The following is a 21,068-nucleotide window of genomic DNA, read 5'->3' on the forward strand; positions in this document are numbered from 1 at the left end:
ACAAATCAGGAAAACAAGTTTTTAATCATGCAAGTTAAATGTGAACACTTTTTGCCTCAGTCTCTGGCTGCAATGACCTCTGAAAGATCTAAATCTTCTCTACTGTGATGTCTCTTCTGCTAAAGTAAAATTTTCAGGCTACCAACTGTCCTTCTCCCTTTTCAAGCAAGCAGTAGACAATGCACACTCCCTGTACTTTTCCACTACAGTGTAGAAAGAAAGAGGATTTAGGAGACCAATTAATTCAACAAACAAGAACAAGCAATCCTGCCAACATAACGAAATTTCAACCAAAAGTATCCTTTTCATGGGCTAAGACAAATGATCTAGCCTGAACAAACTACACTGCATGGCACTGGGACCCGATATCAAACTCTATAAACAATCAAGTTTTTATTTTACTGAAGTACACAATTAAAGCAGCGTTTCCAGCTAATGGTATATTAATGATACATGTTCGAGTCATCAGTTCCTTGGTGTCAACTTATAGTCAGAAAAAAGAACAAACACTAATCCTCAGAAATGGACACTGGCAGAGACACTCTATCAGGAATATTACGATTTCTCTGTATTGCCCACAAAAGCATAACTCACGCTGATTAATTTTCTTGTAAAATAAAGAAGAAAAGGTGGTTAAGACAAGGAAGTATTTTTCCATTACCTTTAGAATCTGAGCCAAGGAAACACTCTCCTGCTGGGCAAGCGATATGCCTCGTACTCGTTCTACATCTGACAGCTGTCGCACAGACTCCTCAATAGCACTAAGGTAGTTCAATTCTACTGATAAACGATGCTGAAGACCAGCAGGGGAGAAGCGCATACACCCTGCAGGATAAGACTTACTGGTCAACTTCCTTAGACTTTAGTGCCCCACATCAAAAATACAGAAAGAATTTAACTGCTTTGGGATTACTGTGGTTTTAACAAAACAACTCACCGCTTGTCGAGGCTGCTCCTGCTACAGACCTACTAGCTCCCAGACTCAAGTCGGGGGAGGCTGAATTATGCTTCAGCCCTGATGCTGTACTTCCAGCAAAGCCAGCAGGTGACTTGACTCTTTCTGCTGTATTGCCTATAGAGTCAAACTGCAACATTTTTTGGGAACCTGGAGATGGGGAAGAAGTTGGTGTCTTCTGGGATCTTCCCTTGTCTGAGAAACTGACAGTGAAACGAAAAAAGAAAGGAGTCAATAATCTCCTAAATCCAGCCATTTGATACCACAGTAAGGAAATAACCTAGTTCTTCCACTTACACACACCAAAAAGATCCACATAAAAGGCAGTCTTTTATAGTTTGCACTATAAAGGCCCAGTGTGCCTTTAGGAAATGGCCTCATGAGATGGAGTTTGTACCTATATCCCAGATTAAGTTTCTAGAGCACTCTACTTTTCCTCCAACTATTAAACCTAGTTAGCACACACTAAAGGGAAAAAAAAACAAACAACCAAAACCCAAAGCATAGTATCTACCATGTTCTACATGGCCAAACAAGCTGTTTCAATGCCTCCTTGTTAGGAACCTGCCATGACAAAGTCTGGATGCACTCACCTGCATGTGCATTTATATATCTGTTTTGAGAGTCTGAGTGAAGAATTTTGGTTTACTTACAGAAAATTAGGGCCATATTTTGATAACAGAATACAATGAACAGAATTTTTAGAAAGTGAACAGATTGCACATGAATGCAACTGAATGTGGTTAAGTCACTGCCCTGGAGCCAACTCTCAACAAAATGCAATGAAACACTTGAAGGCCAAAACTTGACAAACAATTAGTAAACTACTACGCTTCACAAAGACATCAAGTTTTTTACACATACAGAAAATCATCCAGATGCTTCTTAAATTTACTATTCCAATTTCCTTTTATACCCAATACTGGATATCAGTGAAAGTCACCAGTATAAGTCAATATCTCTGAACCGCCCTGCACCCACAGAGATGAGAGACCATTTGTATTATTTGTTGCTCTTTTAGAAAAAACTGCAATGGAAACTAAATCGAGTATTTCATAATCATCTTCATGGCACAATTAGCAGAAAATTAGTATTTTTTTCCTTTTTTTTCTATACTCTTTTCCAAGGATCAGTTCACCTCTCAGAATGCATCAACTCACGTAGATGGATAGGCTTATGAGTATTAGCTGAATACAAGTCTAGCTAAAAAAGTCTGTGAATTCTACTGAAAAGAGCAAGATGACTTCACATGCTATTTCCCCCCACCCCACACTTCCTACAGAACATCTATAGAAGTGAAAAAAAACCTAAAAATATTGTATTTCAGTGCTGAACCTGACAGGACAACTATATAGGCTGGTTACCCACACAAAAATAGAGGAAGCACCTGGGGAGGAATCACTGTTTTGTATTTTCTCTTACAACAGCCATCTACTTTAGGCTTTGACATTTAAAATACAGAGGACAGGGAGTGGGGCGGGAAAAACTACAAAATATTTTCTGCATTCCCATTTTACTAACATTTGATCATTTCTGTTACTTTCCCTTTGCACATCCAAAGACACTGCCATTTCTGATACATGACATAACACCGTAAAGTTAGTTATATTTGCACACAGTCTTACAAAGTTCATGTTACCTCATCAGGGAGTGTCCAGACAAGTTTTCCAGCGTACTGTCTGTATCTGGGTTCTGCTCATGATCTTTACTAGAAACTCTGCTGCTTGATAAGGATTTCTTTGTCAGTTGGGATGCCCTCTCTAATTCAGATAGCACTTTATCTTCTTCCACAGGTAAGTGGTGAGAAATTCCATTGAAAGAGTCCAACCCTAAGAAGAAACATCATTGCCAAAAGTTTATGTTTGGAAATGAAATATGAATCTCTCACCATCAAGAGCCCCAAAATAGGTAATTGAGAACCTTTTTCCACAATTAAAAAAACCTCTGAGTTAGAAGTTTGTAATTCCAGCAAGCAAGAAATGTAAATTTGGCAGCTTCCTACAAGAGATCAAGTACTCTTCTGCGTATTGTGTCCACTACCAAGAAAACTGTCACTCACCTTTCAGTTCTGCACATTATTGGTTTAAATAAAGAAAATACGCATTTCACTCCTTGATGTTGATGATCTGAATAAAGCCTAGCTTTCTTTGGGTAAGCTACAGTCAGGTATTGCACTTACGTTCCTTTTTCCCTCTCTTTTTAGAGGAAGCAGATGAGCGAGAAGATGCTGCAGACCGTGGTCCAGATGAATGCTGAGAAGCAAGCTCTGCAGATTGAGGTTCATGGGGAGACTTCCTACTCGCAACTTCTTCCTGAATGCTTGAATTACTGCTGCCAGCAACACTAAAAAGGAGCACATTGACAGTGATTAACTATGGATTTCCAGCTCCCACATTGCACTGTGCACAAGAAATCCACTACACTTTAATTAGACAGATGGCTAAAACTAGACTAATTAGTCCAACTTGAAAAGCATTGATTTTAAAATTAAAAACTATGACAGCTGAGACACTAGTAAAGTTTGATGTGATACTGAACATATTGAGACATGCTTCCAACAACATGAAACCGTAAAAGATGGGTAACAACCCTCCTTTCCAATGCTAAAAACTCTTCAGAACTATTTGACTACAGATCTGAACTTAAGAATGACTCCAAGTAAAACTGCATTTTAAATAATCTCTGTGCATACAAGTATCATCAACTGACAGAAATAACAGTGATTTTCAATAAAGGATTAGACAGGATTTGCAAAAAAAGATTGCAACGCATTATATAACAAATAATACCAAGAGAAGACCTATTAAGAAGTTTAATCAGAAAGAAACCCTTTTTGCATTTGTTTTCAGGTTGCAAAATGCCTTCTACCTTCCTTTCTTCTGAGGTAAAGTATTACTATATAAAAAGTATAAAAACAGTACTTCTGGCCTTCTCTGAGGTGCCCAGAAGATGTAAATATCTCTCAATCCAAAAAAGAAAAAAAATGAAATACAAAGGGGTCTTAGGAAATTCAGGACCATGACATGAAGTCAGTAGTAACATGGAGAGCCTAGGATTTGCAGTCTTCAAACTTTAGCCTGAAAGAAAGGTTTTAAAAGTTCTTACAGATGATTTACCTATCCTTTACTAAGCATTACCAAACCTTTACTGAAAGCAATTATAGGCTTTTAAAATTTTTTTGAAGTACTGAAGATATTTTATAATTTTCAAATGTTTTCTCTTTTTTTTTTTTTCCCAAATTACAAAGACTAACCAATTGAGCTTTAGAGCTGCAAAACGATACGGAGAACTAATTTTCACCTGACTACAATGGGTAAAAACCTTGCCTAAAGCTACCTGGCCAGACTAAAGAACAACAAAAATTAGACAGAGAACAAGAATATTTGACTCTAATTTTTGTGTCTTACATATATATATAATATATATAACGACATGCTGGTTGTTATATTAACTGCAAAGGTCCTAAAGTTGTACCTCATCACTTTGACTAGTATTACCATACAGCATAACAGAAAAGATATCCAGCATACTGTGAAACAAATATTGCATTAACTACTTTCTATTGAATTCTGCATTTTGATTTTAACAAGAAGTCTAACATGCAGCTACCTGAGGTCATGTGCAATCTTTTTGTCTGTTAAAGTGCCACTTCCCTGTGATGAGACAAAATCATCTTCATAAGAAACCACACTCTCCGGAGGGCTCATGGCAGGAAGTAAAGGGTGTAGAAGGGCAGACCCTCCATTCAACCTTTCATCAGACACTAAAACGTGGACAAAGAAAGGAAAAAACAAAAATGACACAAAATGACAGTGTGCATCAAGCAGGTATTAAAGCTACAGGAATTATAATGCTCCCAACCATGAGTTACAAAGACTTCCTTTCAAACACAAAAACATCAGGAGAAAAACGGTGCAGCTGTCCTGTGGCAGTTTTAATGCAACATAACAAGCACAGTCCTCTTTTTGTAAATTATGAATTGAATACTGCATTAACAAACTCCAGCTAAAACATTCTTGAAGAGCACAGTGCCTGACTAGAGCCACCATGCAGAAAATTTAAATGCAATAATATTTAAGGGAAATAAAATGAAGCAAAAAAAAAAAAATCATGGGAAAAAAACCCAAGTGAATATAAAAAGCAACTTCTTAGAAAACACTGCTCAAACTTAGGAACTCAAGGCAAGAGAAACTACTCATAAAATGAAGAATGAATTTGTACAAAAAATTAAAATCAAATTACGTGTTCTGCATGGGACACTTGTAAAGCATGCCCTAAGACATTAACACTTGAAAGGGCTCATTTAAACAAGAGACTGTCCCTTATTTTCTCAAGATCCAGTATTGTTAGAGAAGTTTTAATTGCTGCACAACTTTGAGGCATTATCAAGTAACTCGTATGAGGAAAGATGCAAAAGGAAAGAGCACATCATTCACCCACTGAAGCTAGTATAGTTAAGCTATATTCTTGTATAGTAAAGTTTACGGCAACAGCATAGTAAAGCTATATTCTTGCATAGTAAAGCTATATTCTTGCATAGCAAGTTTACGACACTTATGTTTACACCACAAAGTGCTGCATAAAGCATGCATTTCATCTTTCTGCTTTAACTGAAACAGGGATGGCATCTTATTACAGATGATCTGGACTGCATACATAATAGGAGGATACACATTCCAAACCAGAGGGTCTGTTCGCATAGTGGAGAGACCATTTCCAAATGCATTCTGGGCAATTCAAATTTAGCATGTAATTCTGGATACAATTAACTTTACATTCATAATTCCGTAACTATGGGCATCCTTAATAACTGTAACCCAGTATATATGAATTAGCTACTGATCTAGAAACACACAGCCATCTAATATTAAAATAATATTCTTCCAGCCCAAAAGCATGTGTTTTTTTTTTTCTTTTTCCATAGACAAGGCAGCAAAAGAAGGCAAGGGGAAGTAATTTATCATTCGAAAGTAAAGTGAGAAAGCCTTGCACAGATTCATGTTTGAGACACCTAAAAAGCACATTCCTTACCTGTGAAGTATAAAGTGTATGAAATAGTAAAACTGGGAAAACAGAAATTCACAAGAACTTTGAGAATTTTTTCCGATTTTACCTTTTCCATGAAGCTGATAACTTTTTGCAAAGATGTTGATGACACTGTGAGGACTCCCCTTAACCAGCTCCTCCCATGGCCCCTTGTTGTGTGCATCACTTGTCTGAGTGAAAAGTGGCAAATATTTCTCAGCTGCTTTCTGAAACTCCTTTATGGGCTCAAATGCATTTCTCTCCCGAATGCAGAAATCCTTCTCCTTTAATGTCTCCAGCATTTTCAGTGGCAACTGTTTGTGCTGCCCTACTTCCTCTTCAGAGAGGCTTCCGTCACTTAGGAGAGGCCCTTCGCTGATGGACTCAATGCTGGACTCATGAGGAATTACAGCTTTGTTCAGAGTGTAAGCCTGGTTTTCATGCCCTGGGGAGTCTGTCTGTCTCTTACATAAATTTCCTGGTATCCCTTCATGCCTGTTAGCAGCAGGGGACCTCATTCCAAGGCTGACTACATCAGCATGAGGCCTGATAGAGTCAGGGAGCTTTTTAAATTCACTAAGGTTGCCTGCACCAGGAAGGCTGTCATCAAAGGCTGTATGAGACATACAGGTACCCAACATTTTTTGAATTCTGGCTGAAATAGCATCTTCATTTTCCTCTCTCACAGGAGGACTCACAGCCTTTGCCCATTGCCCATCATCCTGTTTTTCTTGCATGAATTCATGGTCAGAGTTCCACATGGTACCATAATTGATGCCAGCCCCAGCCAACTTTTTGGCTTCACTTTCAATCCTGCTAGAAAGCGAAGCAGCTGTAGCTTTCAAAGCTTCAATCCGATCTAATTTGCTCTTATATTGGTTAGAAGTTGGTTTCACTAAGAAGTTTTGCTGCGCTGCAGGTGAATTCAGGTACAGCTGAGGCATCAAGGTCAGTGATCCCATGGGTGCAGCATGGCTCCTCCTGCCTGCCAACACTGCATCACATTCCTTAGACAAAATATCCATCTGCTCCAGACTCCAGTGTTGGGAGCAAGGGCCTCCACTTGAGGCCATGAGCGCTGATGGATGAGAGAGCTGGACTCTTGGGCTCAACCTGTCTGGCTGTATCCATGGAGGTTCCATCAAATCGGTCCTGAAATGAAAAGCCAACATCTAAGTACTGTAGTACTTGAAAAGAGAGAAAGAGGAAAGGCCCACAGTGGCTCACCTCAGCAGCGGCTGCTGCGGTTCCGAAAGTGACATGTCACTACTTGAAGATGCACTTGGAGGACGCTCTTGAGCCTTGTTTTCTTTGTCAGATTCCCCAGATGGCTGATAACCAGGTCTGGGCTAGAAATGAAGACAACCAGAAAAATGAATTTTCAGAATCTGTAGGAGTTTAGAAGCTTGTCTTTTTAAAATTGAAAAGGCTTACATTTCTCAGTGTAGTATCCCATCTTTCCTACCACACAAAGACTTAAAAACACAAGACGTTTATGTTTTTGTCTCAGCAAAATGTACTGGGAAAAAAGCAAAAAGCTTTGCTTACATACTTAACTAGTTCAGCCAAACCCATCAAACTGATATTAGTCTTTTACCATATATTAATCTTTTTTTTCATGTTCAGTTTCTGATTAGCAAATTTAACTCACTGCTGAAGTTTGTCCACTGACTGAAAGCAACCTAAAAGTTCTCCAATTCAGAGTTGGACTTCAGTTTTCTTAACAGACAACCTTTATAGCTGCTTTTAGTTATTATCCAGAATTCTGCTTCTATTTGTAACAGAAAGGTGATTTCCAATCACCTTTCTTATAGGCCTTGTTGTGACAAAAAGCAGCCACTAGCAAGGAGGGTCCAGACCAAAACCACTATATTCAAACAAAATCTATACTTTTCCTTCTATCCTTTTTCTTAACTGATAACTGGACCAACTCATGACCTTCCTAAACATATGACCTCCTATTCCCGCAAACAACTGCAACACAAGTTAGTGAATCAGCTATTACCTGTGTTTCCTGCACTGCAGGCAGCTGAGGTGGCTCTTCTAAAATTGTACGTTCCAGCAATAACTTAGAATAGGTTTCCTGTAACCGTCTGGCTGCTGAAGGCTCAGGAGGAGGCACATTCTTCACTTTAGTAAAAGCCTCCTTCTGCTTTCTGTAAAGCTCTTGGAGCCTTTTGTTCTTCTGTTCCGTTGCCTCCTTCTGTGCTTTCTTTTCTTCATTCTGCTTTTTTTTCCTCTCCTCTTGTTGCCTGATGATGTACTGACGAACCTCATCTGTATCATAGTGACGTTTCTTAGAGATCACCTGAGGCTCCTCACTGGCGGCTATCTTGTCCGGTTTCCTTTTGGTAGGACTGTGACTCCTGGCATTTTGAGTGGACAAAAGAGATTTCTGATTCTGCTTTTCCCCATCTTTCTCCTGCTTTGTACTCATGGAATCCAGCTGCAAGTCATCGAGAATTCCACGTATCTCTATGGGCAGGAAGTCTTTATTTACAGAAGCATGATCTTCTTGCTTATCATCTGGAAGAGCAGCTTCCAGTTTCTTCAGATTATTCTCGGAACGTACTTTACTTCTTGACCTTTCAAAACTTCTTGAAGAGGTTTTACAGGTAACATCCAGTCTAGAATCTGAGCCTGTCCTTCCAATACAGCCTGCTAAAGAATAAGACTAGTCACATATTTCAGGTAAAAATAAAATTTAGGAAATTGCATGAGAACATTGCAACAGCTGCAGAAGTGGGGATGAGGGAGGAGTGCAAATCTCACTGTAAATGTGCTTTTGCTTCATTCGGTGTCATAATCTGAATACAGTAGCCTTTGCTTCGACTGAGCTCACACCCTTTATAGTCTTAACCAGCCTCACCACCTCACAGGCAGTAAGAAGCATCACAGCTACCACCATTCCTTACTTGTGCTGTCTGAGATTCTGGATAAATTCTAAAAAGGGTTGGTGGAGGAGTCAGTGAAGATTTATGATGCACATAGGTGATGGGATAGTATCTGGAAGAACCCCAATTCCTGTAAAACAGGGATGCCCAATTCTAGCTTACATATTATATACAGCATATCTGGAAAGTTCATCGGGCCTGTGGACCATTGCTAGCCATTCCTTTCCTCGCTAGCTTCAAGAGGTAAAGACTGACTGCAGGTGAACTATTTTTTTGGTTGCAAACTTATCTCCCATCTTTTCCTGAGCACCTTTGCAGCATGTAACGTACCTCAAGTCATATTCATAGGGTAAGCTTCCCATGACACCAAGCAAAGTTCATAATCCACCCAGAAAGAGAGGTTATCCATCACAACTGTGGACATGAGCAAAATCCCTCCCCCAAATCCCAGGTTAAAAATAGGAGTTACTAAAATAAGAACCTGATTTAATTCTATCTCAGAAGTCTGCCTTATTCTGCAGACACACAGTGTTACGTAATAAAGTAGTAAAAAAAAAAATATTAAAAATTAAAAAGTCCAGCAATAAAAGTACAACTTACCAGTCTTGGCAGCTCTCTCTCGTCCTGTTCTGTCACTAGATACAGCTCTTCTGTCCTGTTCTATTCTGGGAGCTGGACCCAGTATCTTTTTTACTAGCTTTTGTCCCTCCCGCCAGGAGGATGCATTTATTACATAGTTTCCACCTGTACAGTAAGTAATAAATAAAAGTCAAGCATCAGATGGATTTTCCAACATATTAAACAATATTTATTGCAGCCACAGATTATTTCTATACCATTTAGTTCTGGCGTAAGTGGTAGGACTGCAGTTATGGCATAACATTAATGTACCACAAAGACACTCAACAGCTCACACAACTACCAGTGCTTCATGCCTAACACAATCTAAACATCCAAACCCCACTGTAGCACATTAATGCCCTACAAAACTTGATTTAAAAAAGAAAAAAGGAAAAGAAAAAAAAAGGGGGGGGGATTACACAGGTCTAAACCATATAACCAAATGTTACTGGGGTGAGGGAAAATATCTGTAGAGGTCTGAGAAGAAGCTGTTCATCTTCACTCAAATAAGGAAAATAAGAACAAATAAAAGGAACAGAAAAAGAACAACAATAAAGGTGGGAGATAAAGAACAATTCACCTTCATACAAAAAGAACATTAGTTGTTACTCTAAGGGGAAAAAACAACCTTCAGAAATGTTCAGATAACCACTGCAATACGTGTCTTGGGAGAGGCTAGACAAAATAGAGAGCAGCAGTTGTTCTAAGCCAATGCTAACACTCTGTCCTCCATCTGGGATTTCCATACTAAGACTGAAAATATTTAAAATAAATGCTATTAGTCGATACTTAATTCAAGAGCAGACTACCTTGTGACAGAAGCCAAATCAAAATGTTATTAGTATTATTATATCATACCACATATAATTATATGATAAAAAACTGGGTATGATGGCTTCTTTACCTAATACTGGTTTGATCAAATGCTGTTATTCAGCAAACCTTTCATCCCAATAACTTCCAATATTGTTAATTTTTTATTATTTTTTTAATAATGACCTTAAAGAGCTCTGGAGAAAAGCATCATATAAAAAAATAAAACCATTAATACCCTGCTTCAGACAATTCAGCAGTATCTTATTACAATCTGCAGTTGCTTTCTAACCATTCAGTTTCAGGTTCTACCTCTGACAGCACTGACTAAACAAACCCAAACACTGCAGCGTGAAAACCACACAGCCAAAGTAAAAGAGACTGTTGTCTGGGCCCAACAGGATTTGAAGATAAAATCCAAATGAACTTCAAGTGAAATCCAGGCCAGCAGAACAACGGTGTTTCAGTAATCCGAGTCCTTAATTTCCACACTCTGTCCCCCTCCTTTTGTTTTTGTTATTATAAAACAGGAGGAAACTTGCTCAGTCAGAAGTCTATAGCTCACTATTCTTCCATTCACTAACAGTATTCTTTGATTGCATTGTAAATTACCCAAGTATTTTATAAATCTGTCACCTAAAACACATCACTACAAGCCTCTTTGAAACAGATGTATCAAAGTGGTTCTCTTGTGGAACTCACTGTTCTCCATTACTTCTATGTGCTTTTAAAAAGGCAGTGTAAAGTCTCATCTTCCATTTCAAGTCAGCTGTTGGAACTAAAACACGCTAACAGAGCAGAACATGAGCTCTGGCTATTTATAGCCTTGGCTATGTAAAGCATTTTCTTATTGCCATGACTGGAGGCAGACAGACCATCACAGATATACCACTCAGTTATGCTTTTTATCTTCTAGGGATTTCAGGACATCATTCTCCTCACATTTAATCCATTACGGAGAATAATCATAGCACTAAAACTTGCAGCAATCTTTGCGCTCCCCCATTACTAGGAACTGTCACAAATACGTAAGTTAAGATAGTTTTGTTCCTTAAGTATGAACTGATCAGCACAGGAAGGAGCAAAACCATATTATCACTCTAAGTGACAGGCTGAGAAAGTCAGGGCTGTTCAGACTGGAGAAGAGGCGGCTGCGCGGAGACCACCCAGCAGCCTTCCAGTATCTGAAGAGGGCTTACAGGAAAAGTTTAGATTGGATATAAGGAAGAAGTTCTTCTACTGTGAGGGTGGTGAGGCACTGGAATGCGCTGCCCAGGAAAGTTGTGATTGCTCCATCCCTGGCGGTGTTCAACAAGGCCAGGCTGGACAGAGCCTTGGGTGGCATGGTTTAGTGTGAGGTGTCCCTGCCCATGGCGGGGGTGGGGGGAGGAACTAGATGCTCTTAAGGTCCTTTGCAACCCTAACTATTCTATGGTTCTATGATTCTATGATTCATTATCACAAAATAGTCACATGCAGCTTCATGATTTACAGCTTGCAGAAGCACATTCACTAAAAAAAATCTTTGCAATGATTTTTTAAAGCATTTTTTTTTTTCCAACAAAGTATTTACCAATTATGGGTCACTGTATGTAAGGAGAAATCAAATCTTTAGAGGTGCAAGAGATACCTAATACCACATGTATTCAAAGAAAAAAAAACCTACTCTGTAATGGGATTGCAGTCATAACCACTTACTTTGTATGAAAAATAAAACCAAATGCAAAGCAGATGTGGAAGTCTTCCTAATTCTTTTGCTACACACAATCAAAGATTAACATTACTGGAAAATGAAGAAGTGCTGACAGAATTGCACATATAGTTAACTCAATTTTCTACTGTAGAGGAGTGCCTTATAGTAATCTCACAGTCTTCTCCTAATACTTTAATTTTACTTGACAGACAGTGGAAATATCAGACAACAGTGGAAAAAATTAATTGGTTAAAGAAATAAACATTCCTTTAAAAATATCAAAATCTGTAAGTCTTGTCAAGGAACAGGTTTTTATAAGTTTCACTAACTTAAAAAGCCAGGAACGGGTCAAGCCAGAACTAAGGGTGCAGGACAGCAACAACTTGACAAAGGACATAGAAGGGCAACAGCCAGAGAAAAGCCAGAAGGACATCTGTTCTCTGCTTCTCCACTGAGCAATCATGCAAGTGAACAGCCTTTGCTGCAGCCCCTCTTTGCAGAGGAGGTCAACCTGACAAATCCCACTGGCACTGATTTCAATACGACTGCCATTCCTCTTCTCAACATTAGTTGAGAAGGCACTAATCAGCTTTGACACAAGCAAAACAGAAGAAGAATCCGAACAGAGCTATTGCTACTTTTTGTCTGTGTTAGCCTGACTGGTACCTAAGGATACCCATCCCCACACCCCAAGAAATACATGCTCTTTAGCAGTTTCCATAAAGTGCGCACAGCAAGTGGAGAGGCAGAAAATTAGAACAAACAAAAAATAGCACATACAGCCAACCAACCAGTAACAAAACCACACACATCCCCAGTGCAGCATATAGTCTACAAACACACTACAACAGCACTGTCACAGATCTGAGAAGACTTGGAAAGTAACATGCTTTTATTTCTCTTAATTTCTTGAGACACCTCATCTCTGATGGACAAGTGACAGCCTTCCCCCTACAGTAGAGCTAGTCACCTTGTTTGGACTCTGGACTTGACAACCGTGTCAGTTTTTGTACTTTCCGCACTGGTCTGGTTGTTTTTTTCTCTTTGTTTCTCTCACTAGGTTTTCCTTTCACTGTTGAATGCTCTAAAAACAAACAAAAACTGTTTAGTGATATCCCATAGTAAAGAACATAGAATGACAAGCTTGCTTCAACATTTACCTTAAAAAAAAGGGAACTCAGAAAAACACAATAAAATTCGCTGACTTTCACACATTATATGTTGAGACCAACTACTCCCAGTCCAGCATTTTAAAATCCTGGTAGCATGAAAACTTTAAACCAAATGTTGCTTACCTACCCACTGGAATGCAGCAAACGCACAGCAATGCCATAATAGATCTTTACAAAGTTCATGTTAAATTTTAAAAGAAATGCTAACAGTTTGGCAGGAACAATTGTTGGTTTGCTTCTACTACAGATATTTTTCAGTATTAATGTTCCACAAGAACATGTAGCTCCTTCAGCTTCTGAAACGCACAGGCTGCTGTTTCCACTTTACCACGAGAGCACATTCACTCGTTGCTGCCATGCTGCAGCATGAAAGACAGGATACCCGTGTACTCTACTTTCTGCAAAACTTGTCATAGAATTCACCCAGCAATGCAGAACTATTCTGTATTACTTAAGCCCTCATCTACAACACAGTTAGGTTTTGGCTTTAGAGATGCCAGGAACACTTACCAAAGTCATATTTTACCATGTTCTCATGTTGGGGCAAAAAAAAAAAAAAAAAAGGAAACCAGAAATGTGGCTCAACCACCACCCCACTGAGTGGGTTTCCCAGCTCCTCAAGGTGCAAAGCAGAGACAAACATTACTCAAGAAGGAGAGGCAAGCTATATGTTCGGTCTCAGCAGTCTACACCAGACATGTTCAAAGATTTCTTAAAGCACTTCAGTTTGCATGCCTTGAAGATGCTCTCAATCCTGAAATGATAAGGCACTCCATGGCCATTACAATCACTGTTTTCCTGTACCCCTTTAGAAAGAGTGTGATCGACAACCTAAAATAACCTCTCCATGGACAGACCTGAGGCATTATTTAGATGCCAATACTTTTACAGTCACTAATTTCAGCTGAATCTGCTCTCTAGTGGATGTCCATAGGAACTATAAGAGACAGAACAACAGGTCTTATTAAAGGATGTAGGAAAGGAATTTTAAGAGTCTTTCTCCCTTTTAACATCCTTTCCTTACAAATTTTCCAGTCGTCTTTGAGGCTTACAAGTGCAGGGAAGACAGAATAAATGCATCAAGTACTAGTGGCCTCAGTGACTGCATTTACAGAAGTCTAGCTTGCCTCCTCACCTCTTCCAGTGAAAAACAGTTCCTTCCTGATACCAGGAAACTGCAGGCTGCCTCCCACTCTATTCATATTATAGCAGTTTTGTTTTAGTACTGCAAGTCCTGAACATCTTTCAGACAGAATTACTGGAAGCTTGGGGTCCATACAAGTCCTTCAGCCTAACTGCTAAACAAAGAAAAAGACGTTCTGTATGTTCTACACTTACATGTAAAAATCTTGTTACAGTAAAGAACAATGCTTCTCAAGATATAAGAGGTATTACAGCTTATTTTAGCACCACAGAACACAGACCACTTTTGATACAACTGACTGTACACACCCAAACCTTAAGGCTGTAATTTAAAGGCTGTACCTTTAATACAGAATTAACACATAGATAGATAATCCAAAAATCTAAAAATACATTTAGAGAATATATTATGTACAGCACCAGCATCTGATTACTTGGAATCAGCTATTCAGTATTATCTTTTCAGGTCAGAAAGAAGACATGTTCCACAACAGCTGTTCTTTGCATGGCATCAAAACAGGAATATGGGTGAATGCACACACAGCTTCTTGCTTTTGTAGGCAGAAGTCCACTGAACACATTATCCAAATGCCTTTTTAATAAGACCTCTTCAATGAAACTTCTAAAAAATTTTGATTTCTACAAAAAGCTCATTAATTATTTATATTTTGCTTGTCAAAACTACAAAAACCCCCAAAATTAAATGCGAGTGTAGATTAAAAGTCTTTGGAAATTTTCATAGGCTTCACTACTTTCACAGGCTGATGCTGAACAGAGTATTTGAAAAACAACCTTACTGAAAAGAAGTGGCTCTTCTTTCTCAAGAAGAGGTTTTTATGAGTGATTCCAGAAAATTTCCTTAGCATCTTGTCAAGTTGTACTGGAATCTAATAATTTCTATACCAGCCACTATACTATCAGCATACAAAGACACCTACAAGTTTACAATCTCATCACATACTCCTCTGGTCTTGAATGTATTGCTCAATAAGAAAGGTTATTTTTAATACACAAATTCTTAAGCTGCAAAACTATAGGCTGTTAAGGGATTTGATTTTCCATTTCCTTCCTTTTCATTCACCTAGTATCTCCTCCCCCTCTCCCAAGTCAGTCAAAAGCAACTCAACCTTACAGCACTCCACTGTAACCAGCCTAGCAAATTAAAATGCACACTTGAGCATCCTACCCTTCATTACCCAGAGAAATGAGCTGCCAATCATACTACAGTTTTCCAAACTGAAAAATTAATAAAGACTGTGACTTGGAGCATTACATTTGAGGACATAACGCATGTTATCACTGTTGGTCTTTTAGCAATGTAACTGTTAAGTAAATACAGGTTTTTTAATTATTTTTGCTCACAGATTTAAGTGTCAGAATACTTTGTTGCTAAATGAACTCATCACCTAGAAAGAGATCTTTTCTCCTGTGTTGACATTTTGCAACAATGGTGTTTAATGTTTTTCAAAAGACCATTAGGCAAAGAGGACTGAGTAACAGTTTTCTAAGCTTTTAGCATTTAAGGTTCCTTCCTACACCTTCATGTGGAATAAATCCCAAAGTTAACAGATTCTGTTATTTTCTCAATGCAAAGTCATTCAGTCTTTCACCCCACATCCTATCCATGCCTTATAATACTGAAGGTAAAAGTTGACAAGAAATAAAACATAGAATATTTACAAGATTTCTTAAATCTTCCTGATCTATCTGTTCTTCCCCTCCTCAAGGAATTCATGTAAGAGACCTCTAAAAAAAAGTGCATGTGTGCAAATCTTTAGGATACAAATTTCTCCAACAGTTATAATACTGTTCTACAAGTTCAGAGATATTAAATCAACTTCATGTCATATAAACTCACCACCACCCTTACTGCAGGCTACCTACCCCATTTTAAATAAGGATTCCCAGAGACCTTCTACAGCAGACAACTCCCATCTCCCCTTTAGCTACATGTATGTTCCAATTAAACCACTAACAATTCCCACAGCAGCTTCAGGTCCAACACTGTGTTAATAACATACTGAAGTATGCAGAATGCAGCCTCCAACGTAACACTGTATCACATTAATGGTGTTTAAAATGCCAAAAATAACCTCAGATTGTTCCCATGAGTGAATACAGGTTTCATCAAAACCAAAAGTGGATTGGATTTGTGCTTTTAACAGGAAATTGCACTCATTCATGCAGACGCATATAAAGAAGTTACAAACTTAAATGACAATTGTTCTAACAAAGAGTTGTTTGTGGTTTGCTTTTTTGTCTATTTCAAAGAAAAGACATCATTTGATTCTTTTCAGTATTGGTTTCCTATTAAAAGTATTTTAATGAGAGAATGGGGAGATGGATTTTTGTATTCATTTTAGAGTTCAGTGAGTTACTCCTCCCATGTAAAGAATACAATATATTTAACACTCATTGCTTCGATTTTTTGTTTCCAGGACTTTGCAGAGTTACTAAAAATATACTTTTCTGCCTCTTAAGAACAGGTTGTGTGGTTTAATCAATTCAGTTTGTATCTCACCTGTTAACTGTAGTGCTATATCTCTATACAACTCCCGACTAATGTGAAATTTTTCCTCATGCCAGATCTTCCCATCTGGAGTGCGAATTCTTGTTTCAGCTGCATTGAAACCTGAAAGTAAACAATTCAGGAACTTAAAATAACTGCAACAAGATGTAAATAAAGCTTTCTCGTGGTGGAAGGGGTGGGAAACTTCAAGTAAGAAAGTCTGGCAGTTGTGCACAGTTGAAAAAACAGTAGACTGCGTGAAGAAAAGATTATTAAAAATGTGAAAGGCTTTCTCAATCAATAAGCTCTGGGACCACAAAAAAAACCATACTAAAATAAAATTAAATGCTAATACAGTGTGGGTTTTTTATACAGTAATGTGGAATGAGACAGGAAAAATTTCAAAAGAATCCACACTTCTCTAAATAGGCAATAATTTCCTTTTTTTCTTGTCCATATCTTTGATCAAACCATGCTATTCCACTTCTGTACTGCCAAACACAGTTATGAGTCACATCCATGCTTTGATGTGTTGCTCAATGAATTGAACTCTACTCTTTCACCATGTATAACCAACAGGTAGGGATTCTGCACCTCCATACCTCTGTATGATGGAGCAGCAGCTGCAGTTGCCACTTTCCTGACTTTGGGAGTTACTGTATTCTCCATGTTTGTGATCACAACAGGCTGCTCAACATAGCCTGAGTGCTGCCCTCTGACACCCAACTCTTCAGAATGCTCCCACTGCTTCCGAATCCGCTCCTTCAGCTTCTCCAGTTTAGCATCATGCTGTTGCCGCTTCAAAATCTCCAGCCTATGAGCACTAGAAGTACTGGTGGCAGAAGAGGAAGATGCTTTCAGTTCACTGTCCTGGGATGTGTTACTCTGAGGAGTTTTAGTGCTACTCTCATCTCCTCCAGAGCCACTAGTTTTTTCCTCATCCAATCTTGGAGGTGTTGCAACCTTAAGAAATGCCTCATTATTCTGCAAGGCATCAATTGCTGGTCGGTCATTCAAATACCTAACAACAGTCTCGCCTGCAGCAGAAGAACATGGGCTTTCAAAACCTCTGCTCTGTAGATCCCGCTCATCTCGGTCATGTATCATACGGCTTATTATTTCCATCTTCCCTTGTGCTTCGCTGAAGTCCAAACTAGAGAGCAACTGACTGGCCTCAAGTTGGCTGGAACCATGATGAGAGAGAGAACTGTATGTATCCCTGATGCAATAGAAGGAAAAAAAGAAGTCACCATCAGAAATGCAACCATACGACCTTCCAACCCAGCAATCAACATACTCATTAACTGCAAGAATGACTTCCTATACCTCATCTCCACTTTAAAGGTAAGCTCTTTTAAAGTTTGATCACCACACATTTAATAGTGCAAGTGTGATGAAACTGAAAGAGGTTTCCTATTAAAGATTTCATTTTCTGCACTCTCTGTCTCAACATGACTATATATAAAGTTGAAAAGCTGAACTTAGGTTATGTAGAAAACCAGCAAACAGTAATGTTGCCCCTCAGTTTAAAAAAAAACCTTTACATTAAAAAATAAGTGTAAAACTTGAGAAGTATAATTAATAGCCGTTTTCTGAAACAAAGCAATGCCCAGTTTCTTGACAGCAGTCATTAGCTGAGAAAACAAATAAAATGGACAAGAAAACCCTGTCCTGTATTTGAGCATTAAAAAGGCAAGCCCCTGACAAGAACTTCAGACTGAACGGGATGTACTGCAACAAATATAAAGCCTACTGAGAGCTTAAAAATTCAACAAACTGAGGATCTCTTAGCATTTTGTATATGATGTATTTAATGTTTTCACCAATGAAGGGCTGAAGTTACTAAAACCTGGCACTTAAGCTACCTGGTTTGCTTCTTCAGCAAGTATGTTTAAAGAACTGACCTGAAGCCAAGTCATAACACTGTACTTGTGAAATTGTCTACCGCTCTTTCTCTAACAGCACACTGCTGTTACATAGTGCACTAATCATTACCAACCAACAAAACAGTTGCGTGGTTTAAATGCACAAAATTTCACCAAAACTACATATAAATATACAGAGAAGCAGGTTGTTCTACCCATTAATCTGGCTTTCTGGGTTTTGTTTACTTATGCACACTGTAAGCATTGACTACAGGCTGCTCTTAGAGCAGGAGTAATATGTTAACCTAGCAGCTCTGATGTTACTTCCCAAATTATTGCCCCCAGCACCACATAGTATTTTGACTGTAAAAAAGCCATTCTTTCCACCTGGATGTAACAGCATGAGTCTAGCTGCTCTCATTTTCTTGCTTTCCCCAAATTCCATTAAATTTACTATGTAGTTTTGACACAAATAACTGATGTAAATTATTGCAGATAGGGAAGACAATAAAACTGACCAGAGATTACACAACTGATTCACATCAGCCTCCCATGCAACAAACAAGGGAAAAAAGCCTCACAGCTGGCAAGAAGTGGAAAAGGGGACCAAAATTCAGGTCTTAGGATAATGATTATTAATAGAGACCTAGTAGAATTAAAAAAAAAATACCACTGTCCCAACTCCACTCTAATCAGCCATCAGCAACCCCCAAATCATTGTGAGAACATTTAGAAAAATACTCAAACTGTGCGTTAGAATCCAATAAACAGACTATTAGGAACCTAACAAAGCTAATCATCAGGGATGCCTGTGCAAAGAACACACACTGCTTAAAACTCATGAAGAATTAAAGAAGTTATGCTAGAAGTCTTTTAGGCTCTGATATTACAGCAAGTTATAGGGAGTTATTTTGACTGCATGTTCTCTAAGTTTTTAAGGCACCGTACAGCACTTAACATACACTAAGAAAAACAGGCTTTCCATATTTTCCTTCATTCCTCATACCCCACCATGCCTTATGTTCTCAAATATTCCACGCCACTTCTTCTCCTTGATACAGCTATTTTTATTTGGGTTTCTCACACAAAAGAACTGAATGCAAAATTAGTACTTAAATGTTCTTGCTATACACTGTCTTATGATAAAAAATTTGGAAATATGTGATGAAGAACTAATAAAACAAAGTTGGATAAACAGGAGGAAATACTCTTTTTAGTCCTTATAACTAAACCAAAATAGAATCATAGAATAGTTAGGGTTGGAAAGGACCTTAAGATGATCAAGTTCCAACCCCCCTGCCATGGGCAGGCACAACTCGCTCTAAACCATATCACCCAAGGCCTCGTCCAACCTGGCCTTGAACACTGCCAGGGATGGAGCATTCACAACCTCCCTGGGCAACCTATTCCAGTGCCTCACCACCCTAACAGGAAAGAATTTCCTCCTTATATCCAATCTAAGCTTCCCCTGTTTAAGTTTTAACCCATTACCCCTTGTCCTATCACTACAGTAAATAGTAGATAATAGTAGTAAAAATACCTGTCAAACTTATCAGGCCACTGAGGCCACAGTCACACCAAGTTGATGATCTGGCTCTATTTCAAGACATCTGGCTTTAAACACACATTCACTGAATGATAAATAAATTTGTATTTTATTTAATATTTTTTTTAAAGGAAAACACTTTTGTCCAACACCACATGCTAGTCATGTGGGTGGGTGAGGGGAGGAAGCAAATAATTTTTTGAGGAGCTTTCAAAAACATCACTATTAGCTTAATTTTGATCTTAGCATATTTTTCTTTTAACAGTCAACTGCCTCAGCACTAACCTGTATGAAGCCAGTGGTTCACGAAATTCCACATGACTGCTTTTTTTCACATTGCTTTCAAGAGTGGTTGCTCGAAGAGGGCTGCGTGAGGACTTCTCCTTGCTTGATTTATTTTGGCTGGAGGAATGGGAAGCTGAAGCAGAAACCAAAGAATTCTCTATGTACCTATCTCTCCAGAATGAGAAAACTCTTGGGGGAACAATTAAGAACACAGTTTTTCTTAGGTTTAAGCAGCACTCCAAAATAGCATCTAAAGTACTTCTTCTATATTTCAACAAGCTGATTTCAACAGCTAGGAGGCAAGGTGGCAAGTACTTGAAACAACGATCATATTTAAAGATATTATAATAATGTTTAAACATCAATTATAAGTAATTGAATTTGTGAAAGCCGTGTTGCCACTAGAGGTCGACCTGTCTGTTCTTCTCCAGTGGCACGCTACCAGAATGCTCTAAACAGTATTTAAAATGAGGGCTCATTTCTTATAAGCAAATGCTTTCCTTAAATGAAATAAAGGGACTGTCCTGGGTTTAGCAGTGGCAGTCAT

General features: G+C 38.5%; 1 protein-coding gene across 7 annotated transcripts in view; it reads right to left on the bottom strand.

The window, feature by feature from the left end:
• The window catches only part of CEP350 (centrosomal protein 350), a 76,561-nt gene that overhangs the window by 40,807 nt on the left and 14,686 nt on the right, over window positions 1-21,068 (bottom strand). For 5 of the 7 annotated variants that reach the window (XM_061345573.1, XM_061345571.1, XM_061345569.1 and 2 more), the window contains exons 5-17: window positions 20,522-20,654; window positions 17,428-18,044; window positions 16,838-16,948; window positions 12,972-13,085; window positions 9,475-9,618; window positions 7,986-8,641; window positions 7,208-7,329; window positions 6,069-7,132; window positions 4,565-4,718; window positions 3,135-3,298; window positions 2,595-2,784; window positions 938-1,158; window positions 662-825 (exon numbers count right to left, since the gene is read on the bottom strand). In XM_061345573.1, coding sequence (XP_061201557.1) covers window positions 662-825; window positions 938-1,158; window positions 2,595-2,784; window positions 3,135-3,298; window positions 4,565-4,718; window positions 6,069-7,132; window positions 7,208-7,329; window positions 7,986-8,641; window positions 9,475-9,618; window positions 12,972-13,085; window positions 16,838-16,948; window positions 17,428-18,044; window positions 20,522-20,654 — 3,854 coding nt within the window. Of the gene's footprint in view, window positions 1-661; window positions 826-937; window positions 1,159-2,594; window positions 2,785-3,134; window positions 3,299-4,564; window positions 4,719-6,068; window positions 7,133-7,207; window positions 7,330-7,985; window positions 8,642-9,474; window positions 9,619-12,971; window positions 13,086-14,308; window positions 15,583-16,837; window positions 16,949-17,427; window positions 18,045-20,521; window positions 20,655-21,068 lie in introns of those variants that run through there. The other 2 variants (XM_061345568.1, XM_061345574.1) reach the window with 2 other exon arrangements.

The sequence above is a fragment of the Neopsephotus bourkii genome, unplaced genomic scaffold (genome assembly GCF_033783945.1).
Source record: "Neopsephotus bourkii isolate Nb327-2 ecotype Australia unplaced genomic scaffold, CSIRO-AGI_Nbou_v1 NB_234, whole genome shotgun sequence".
In the NCBI taxonomy this organism is placed as follows: Eukaryota; Metazoa; Chordata; class Aves; order Psittaciformes; family Psittacidae; genus Neopsephotus; species Neopsephotus bourkii.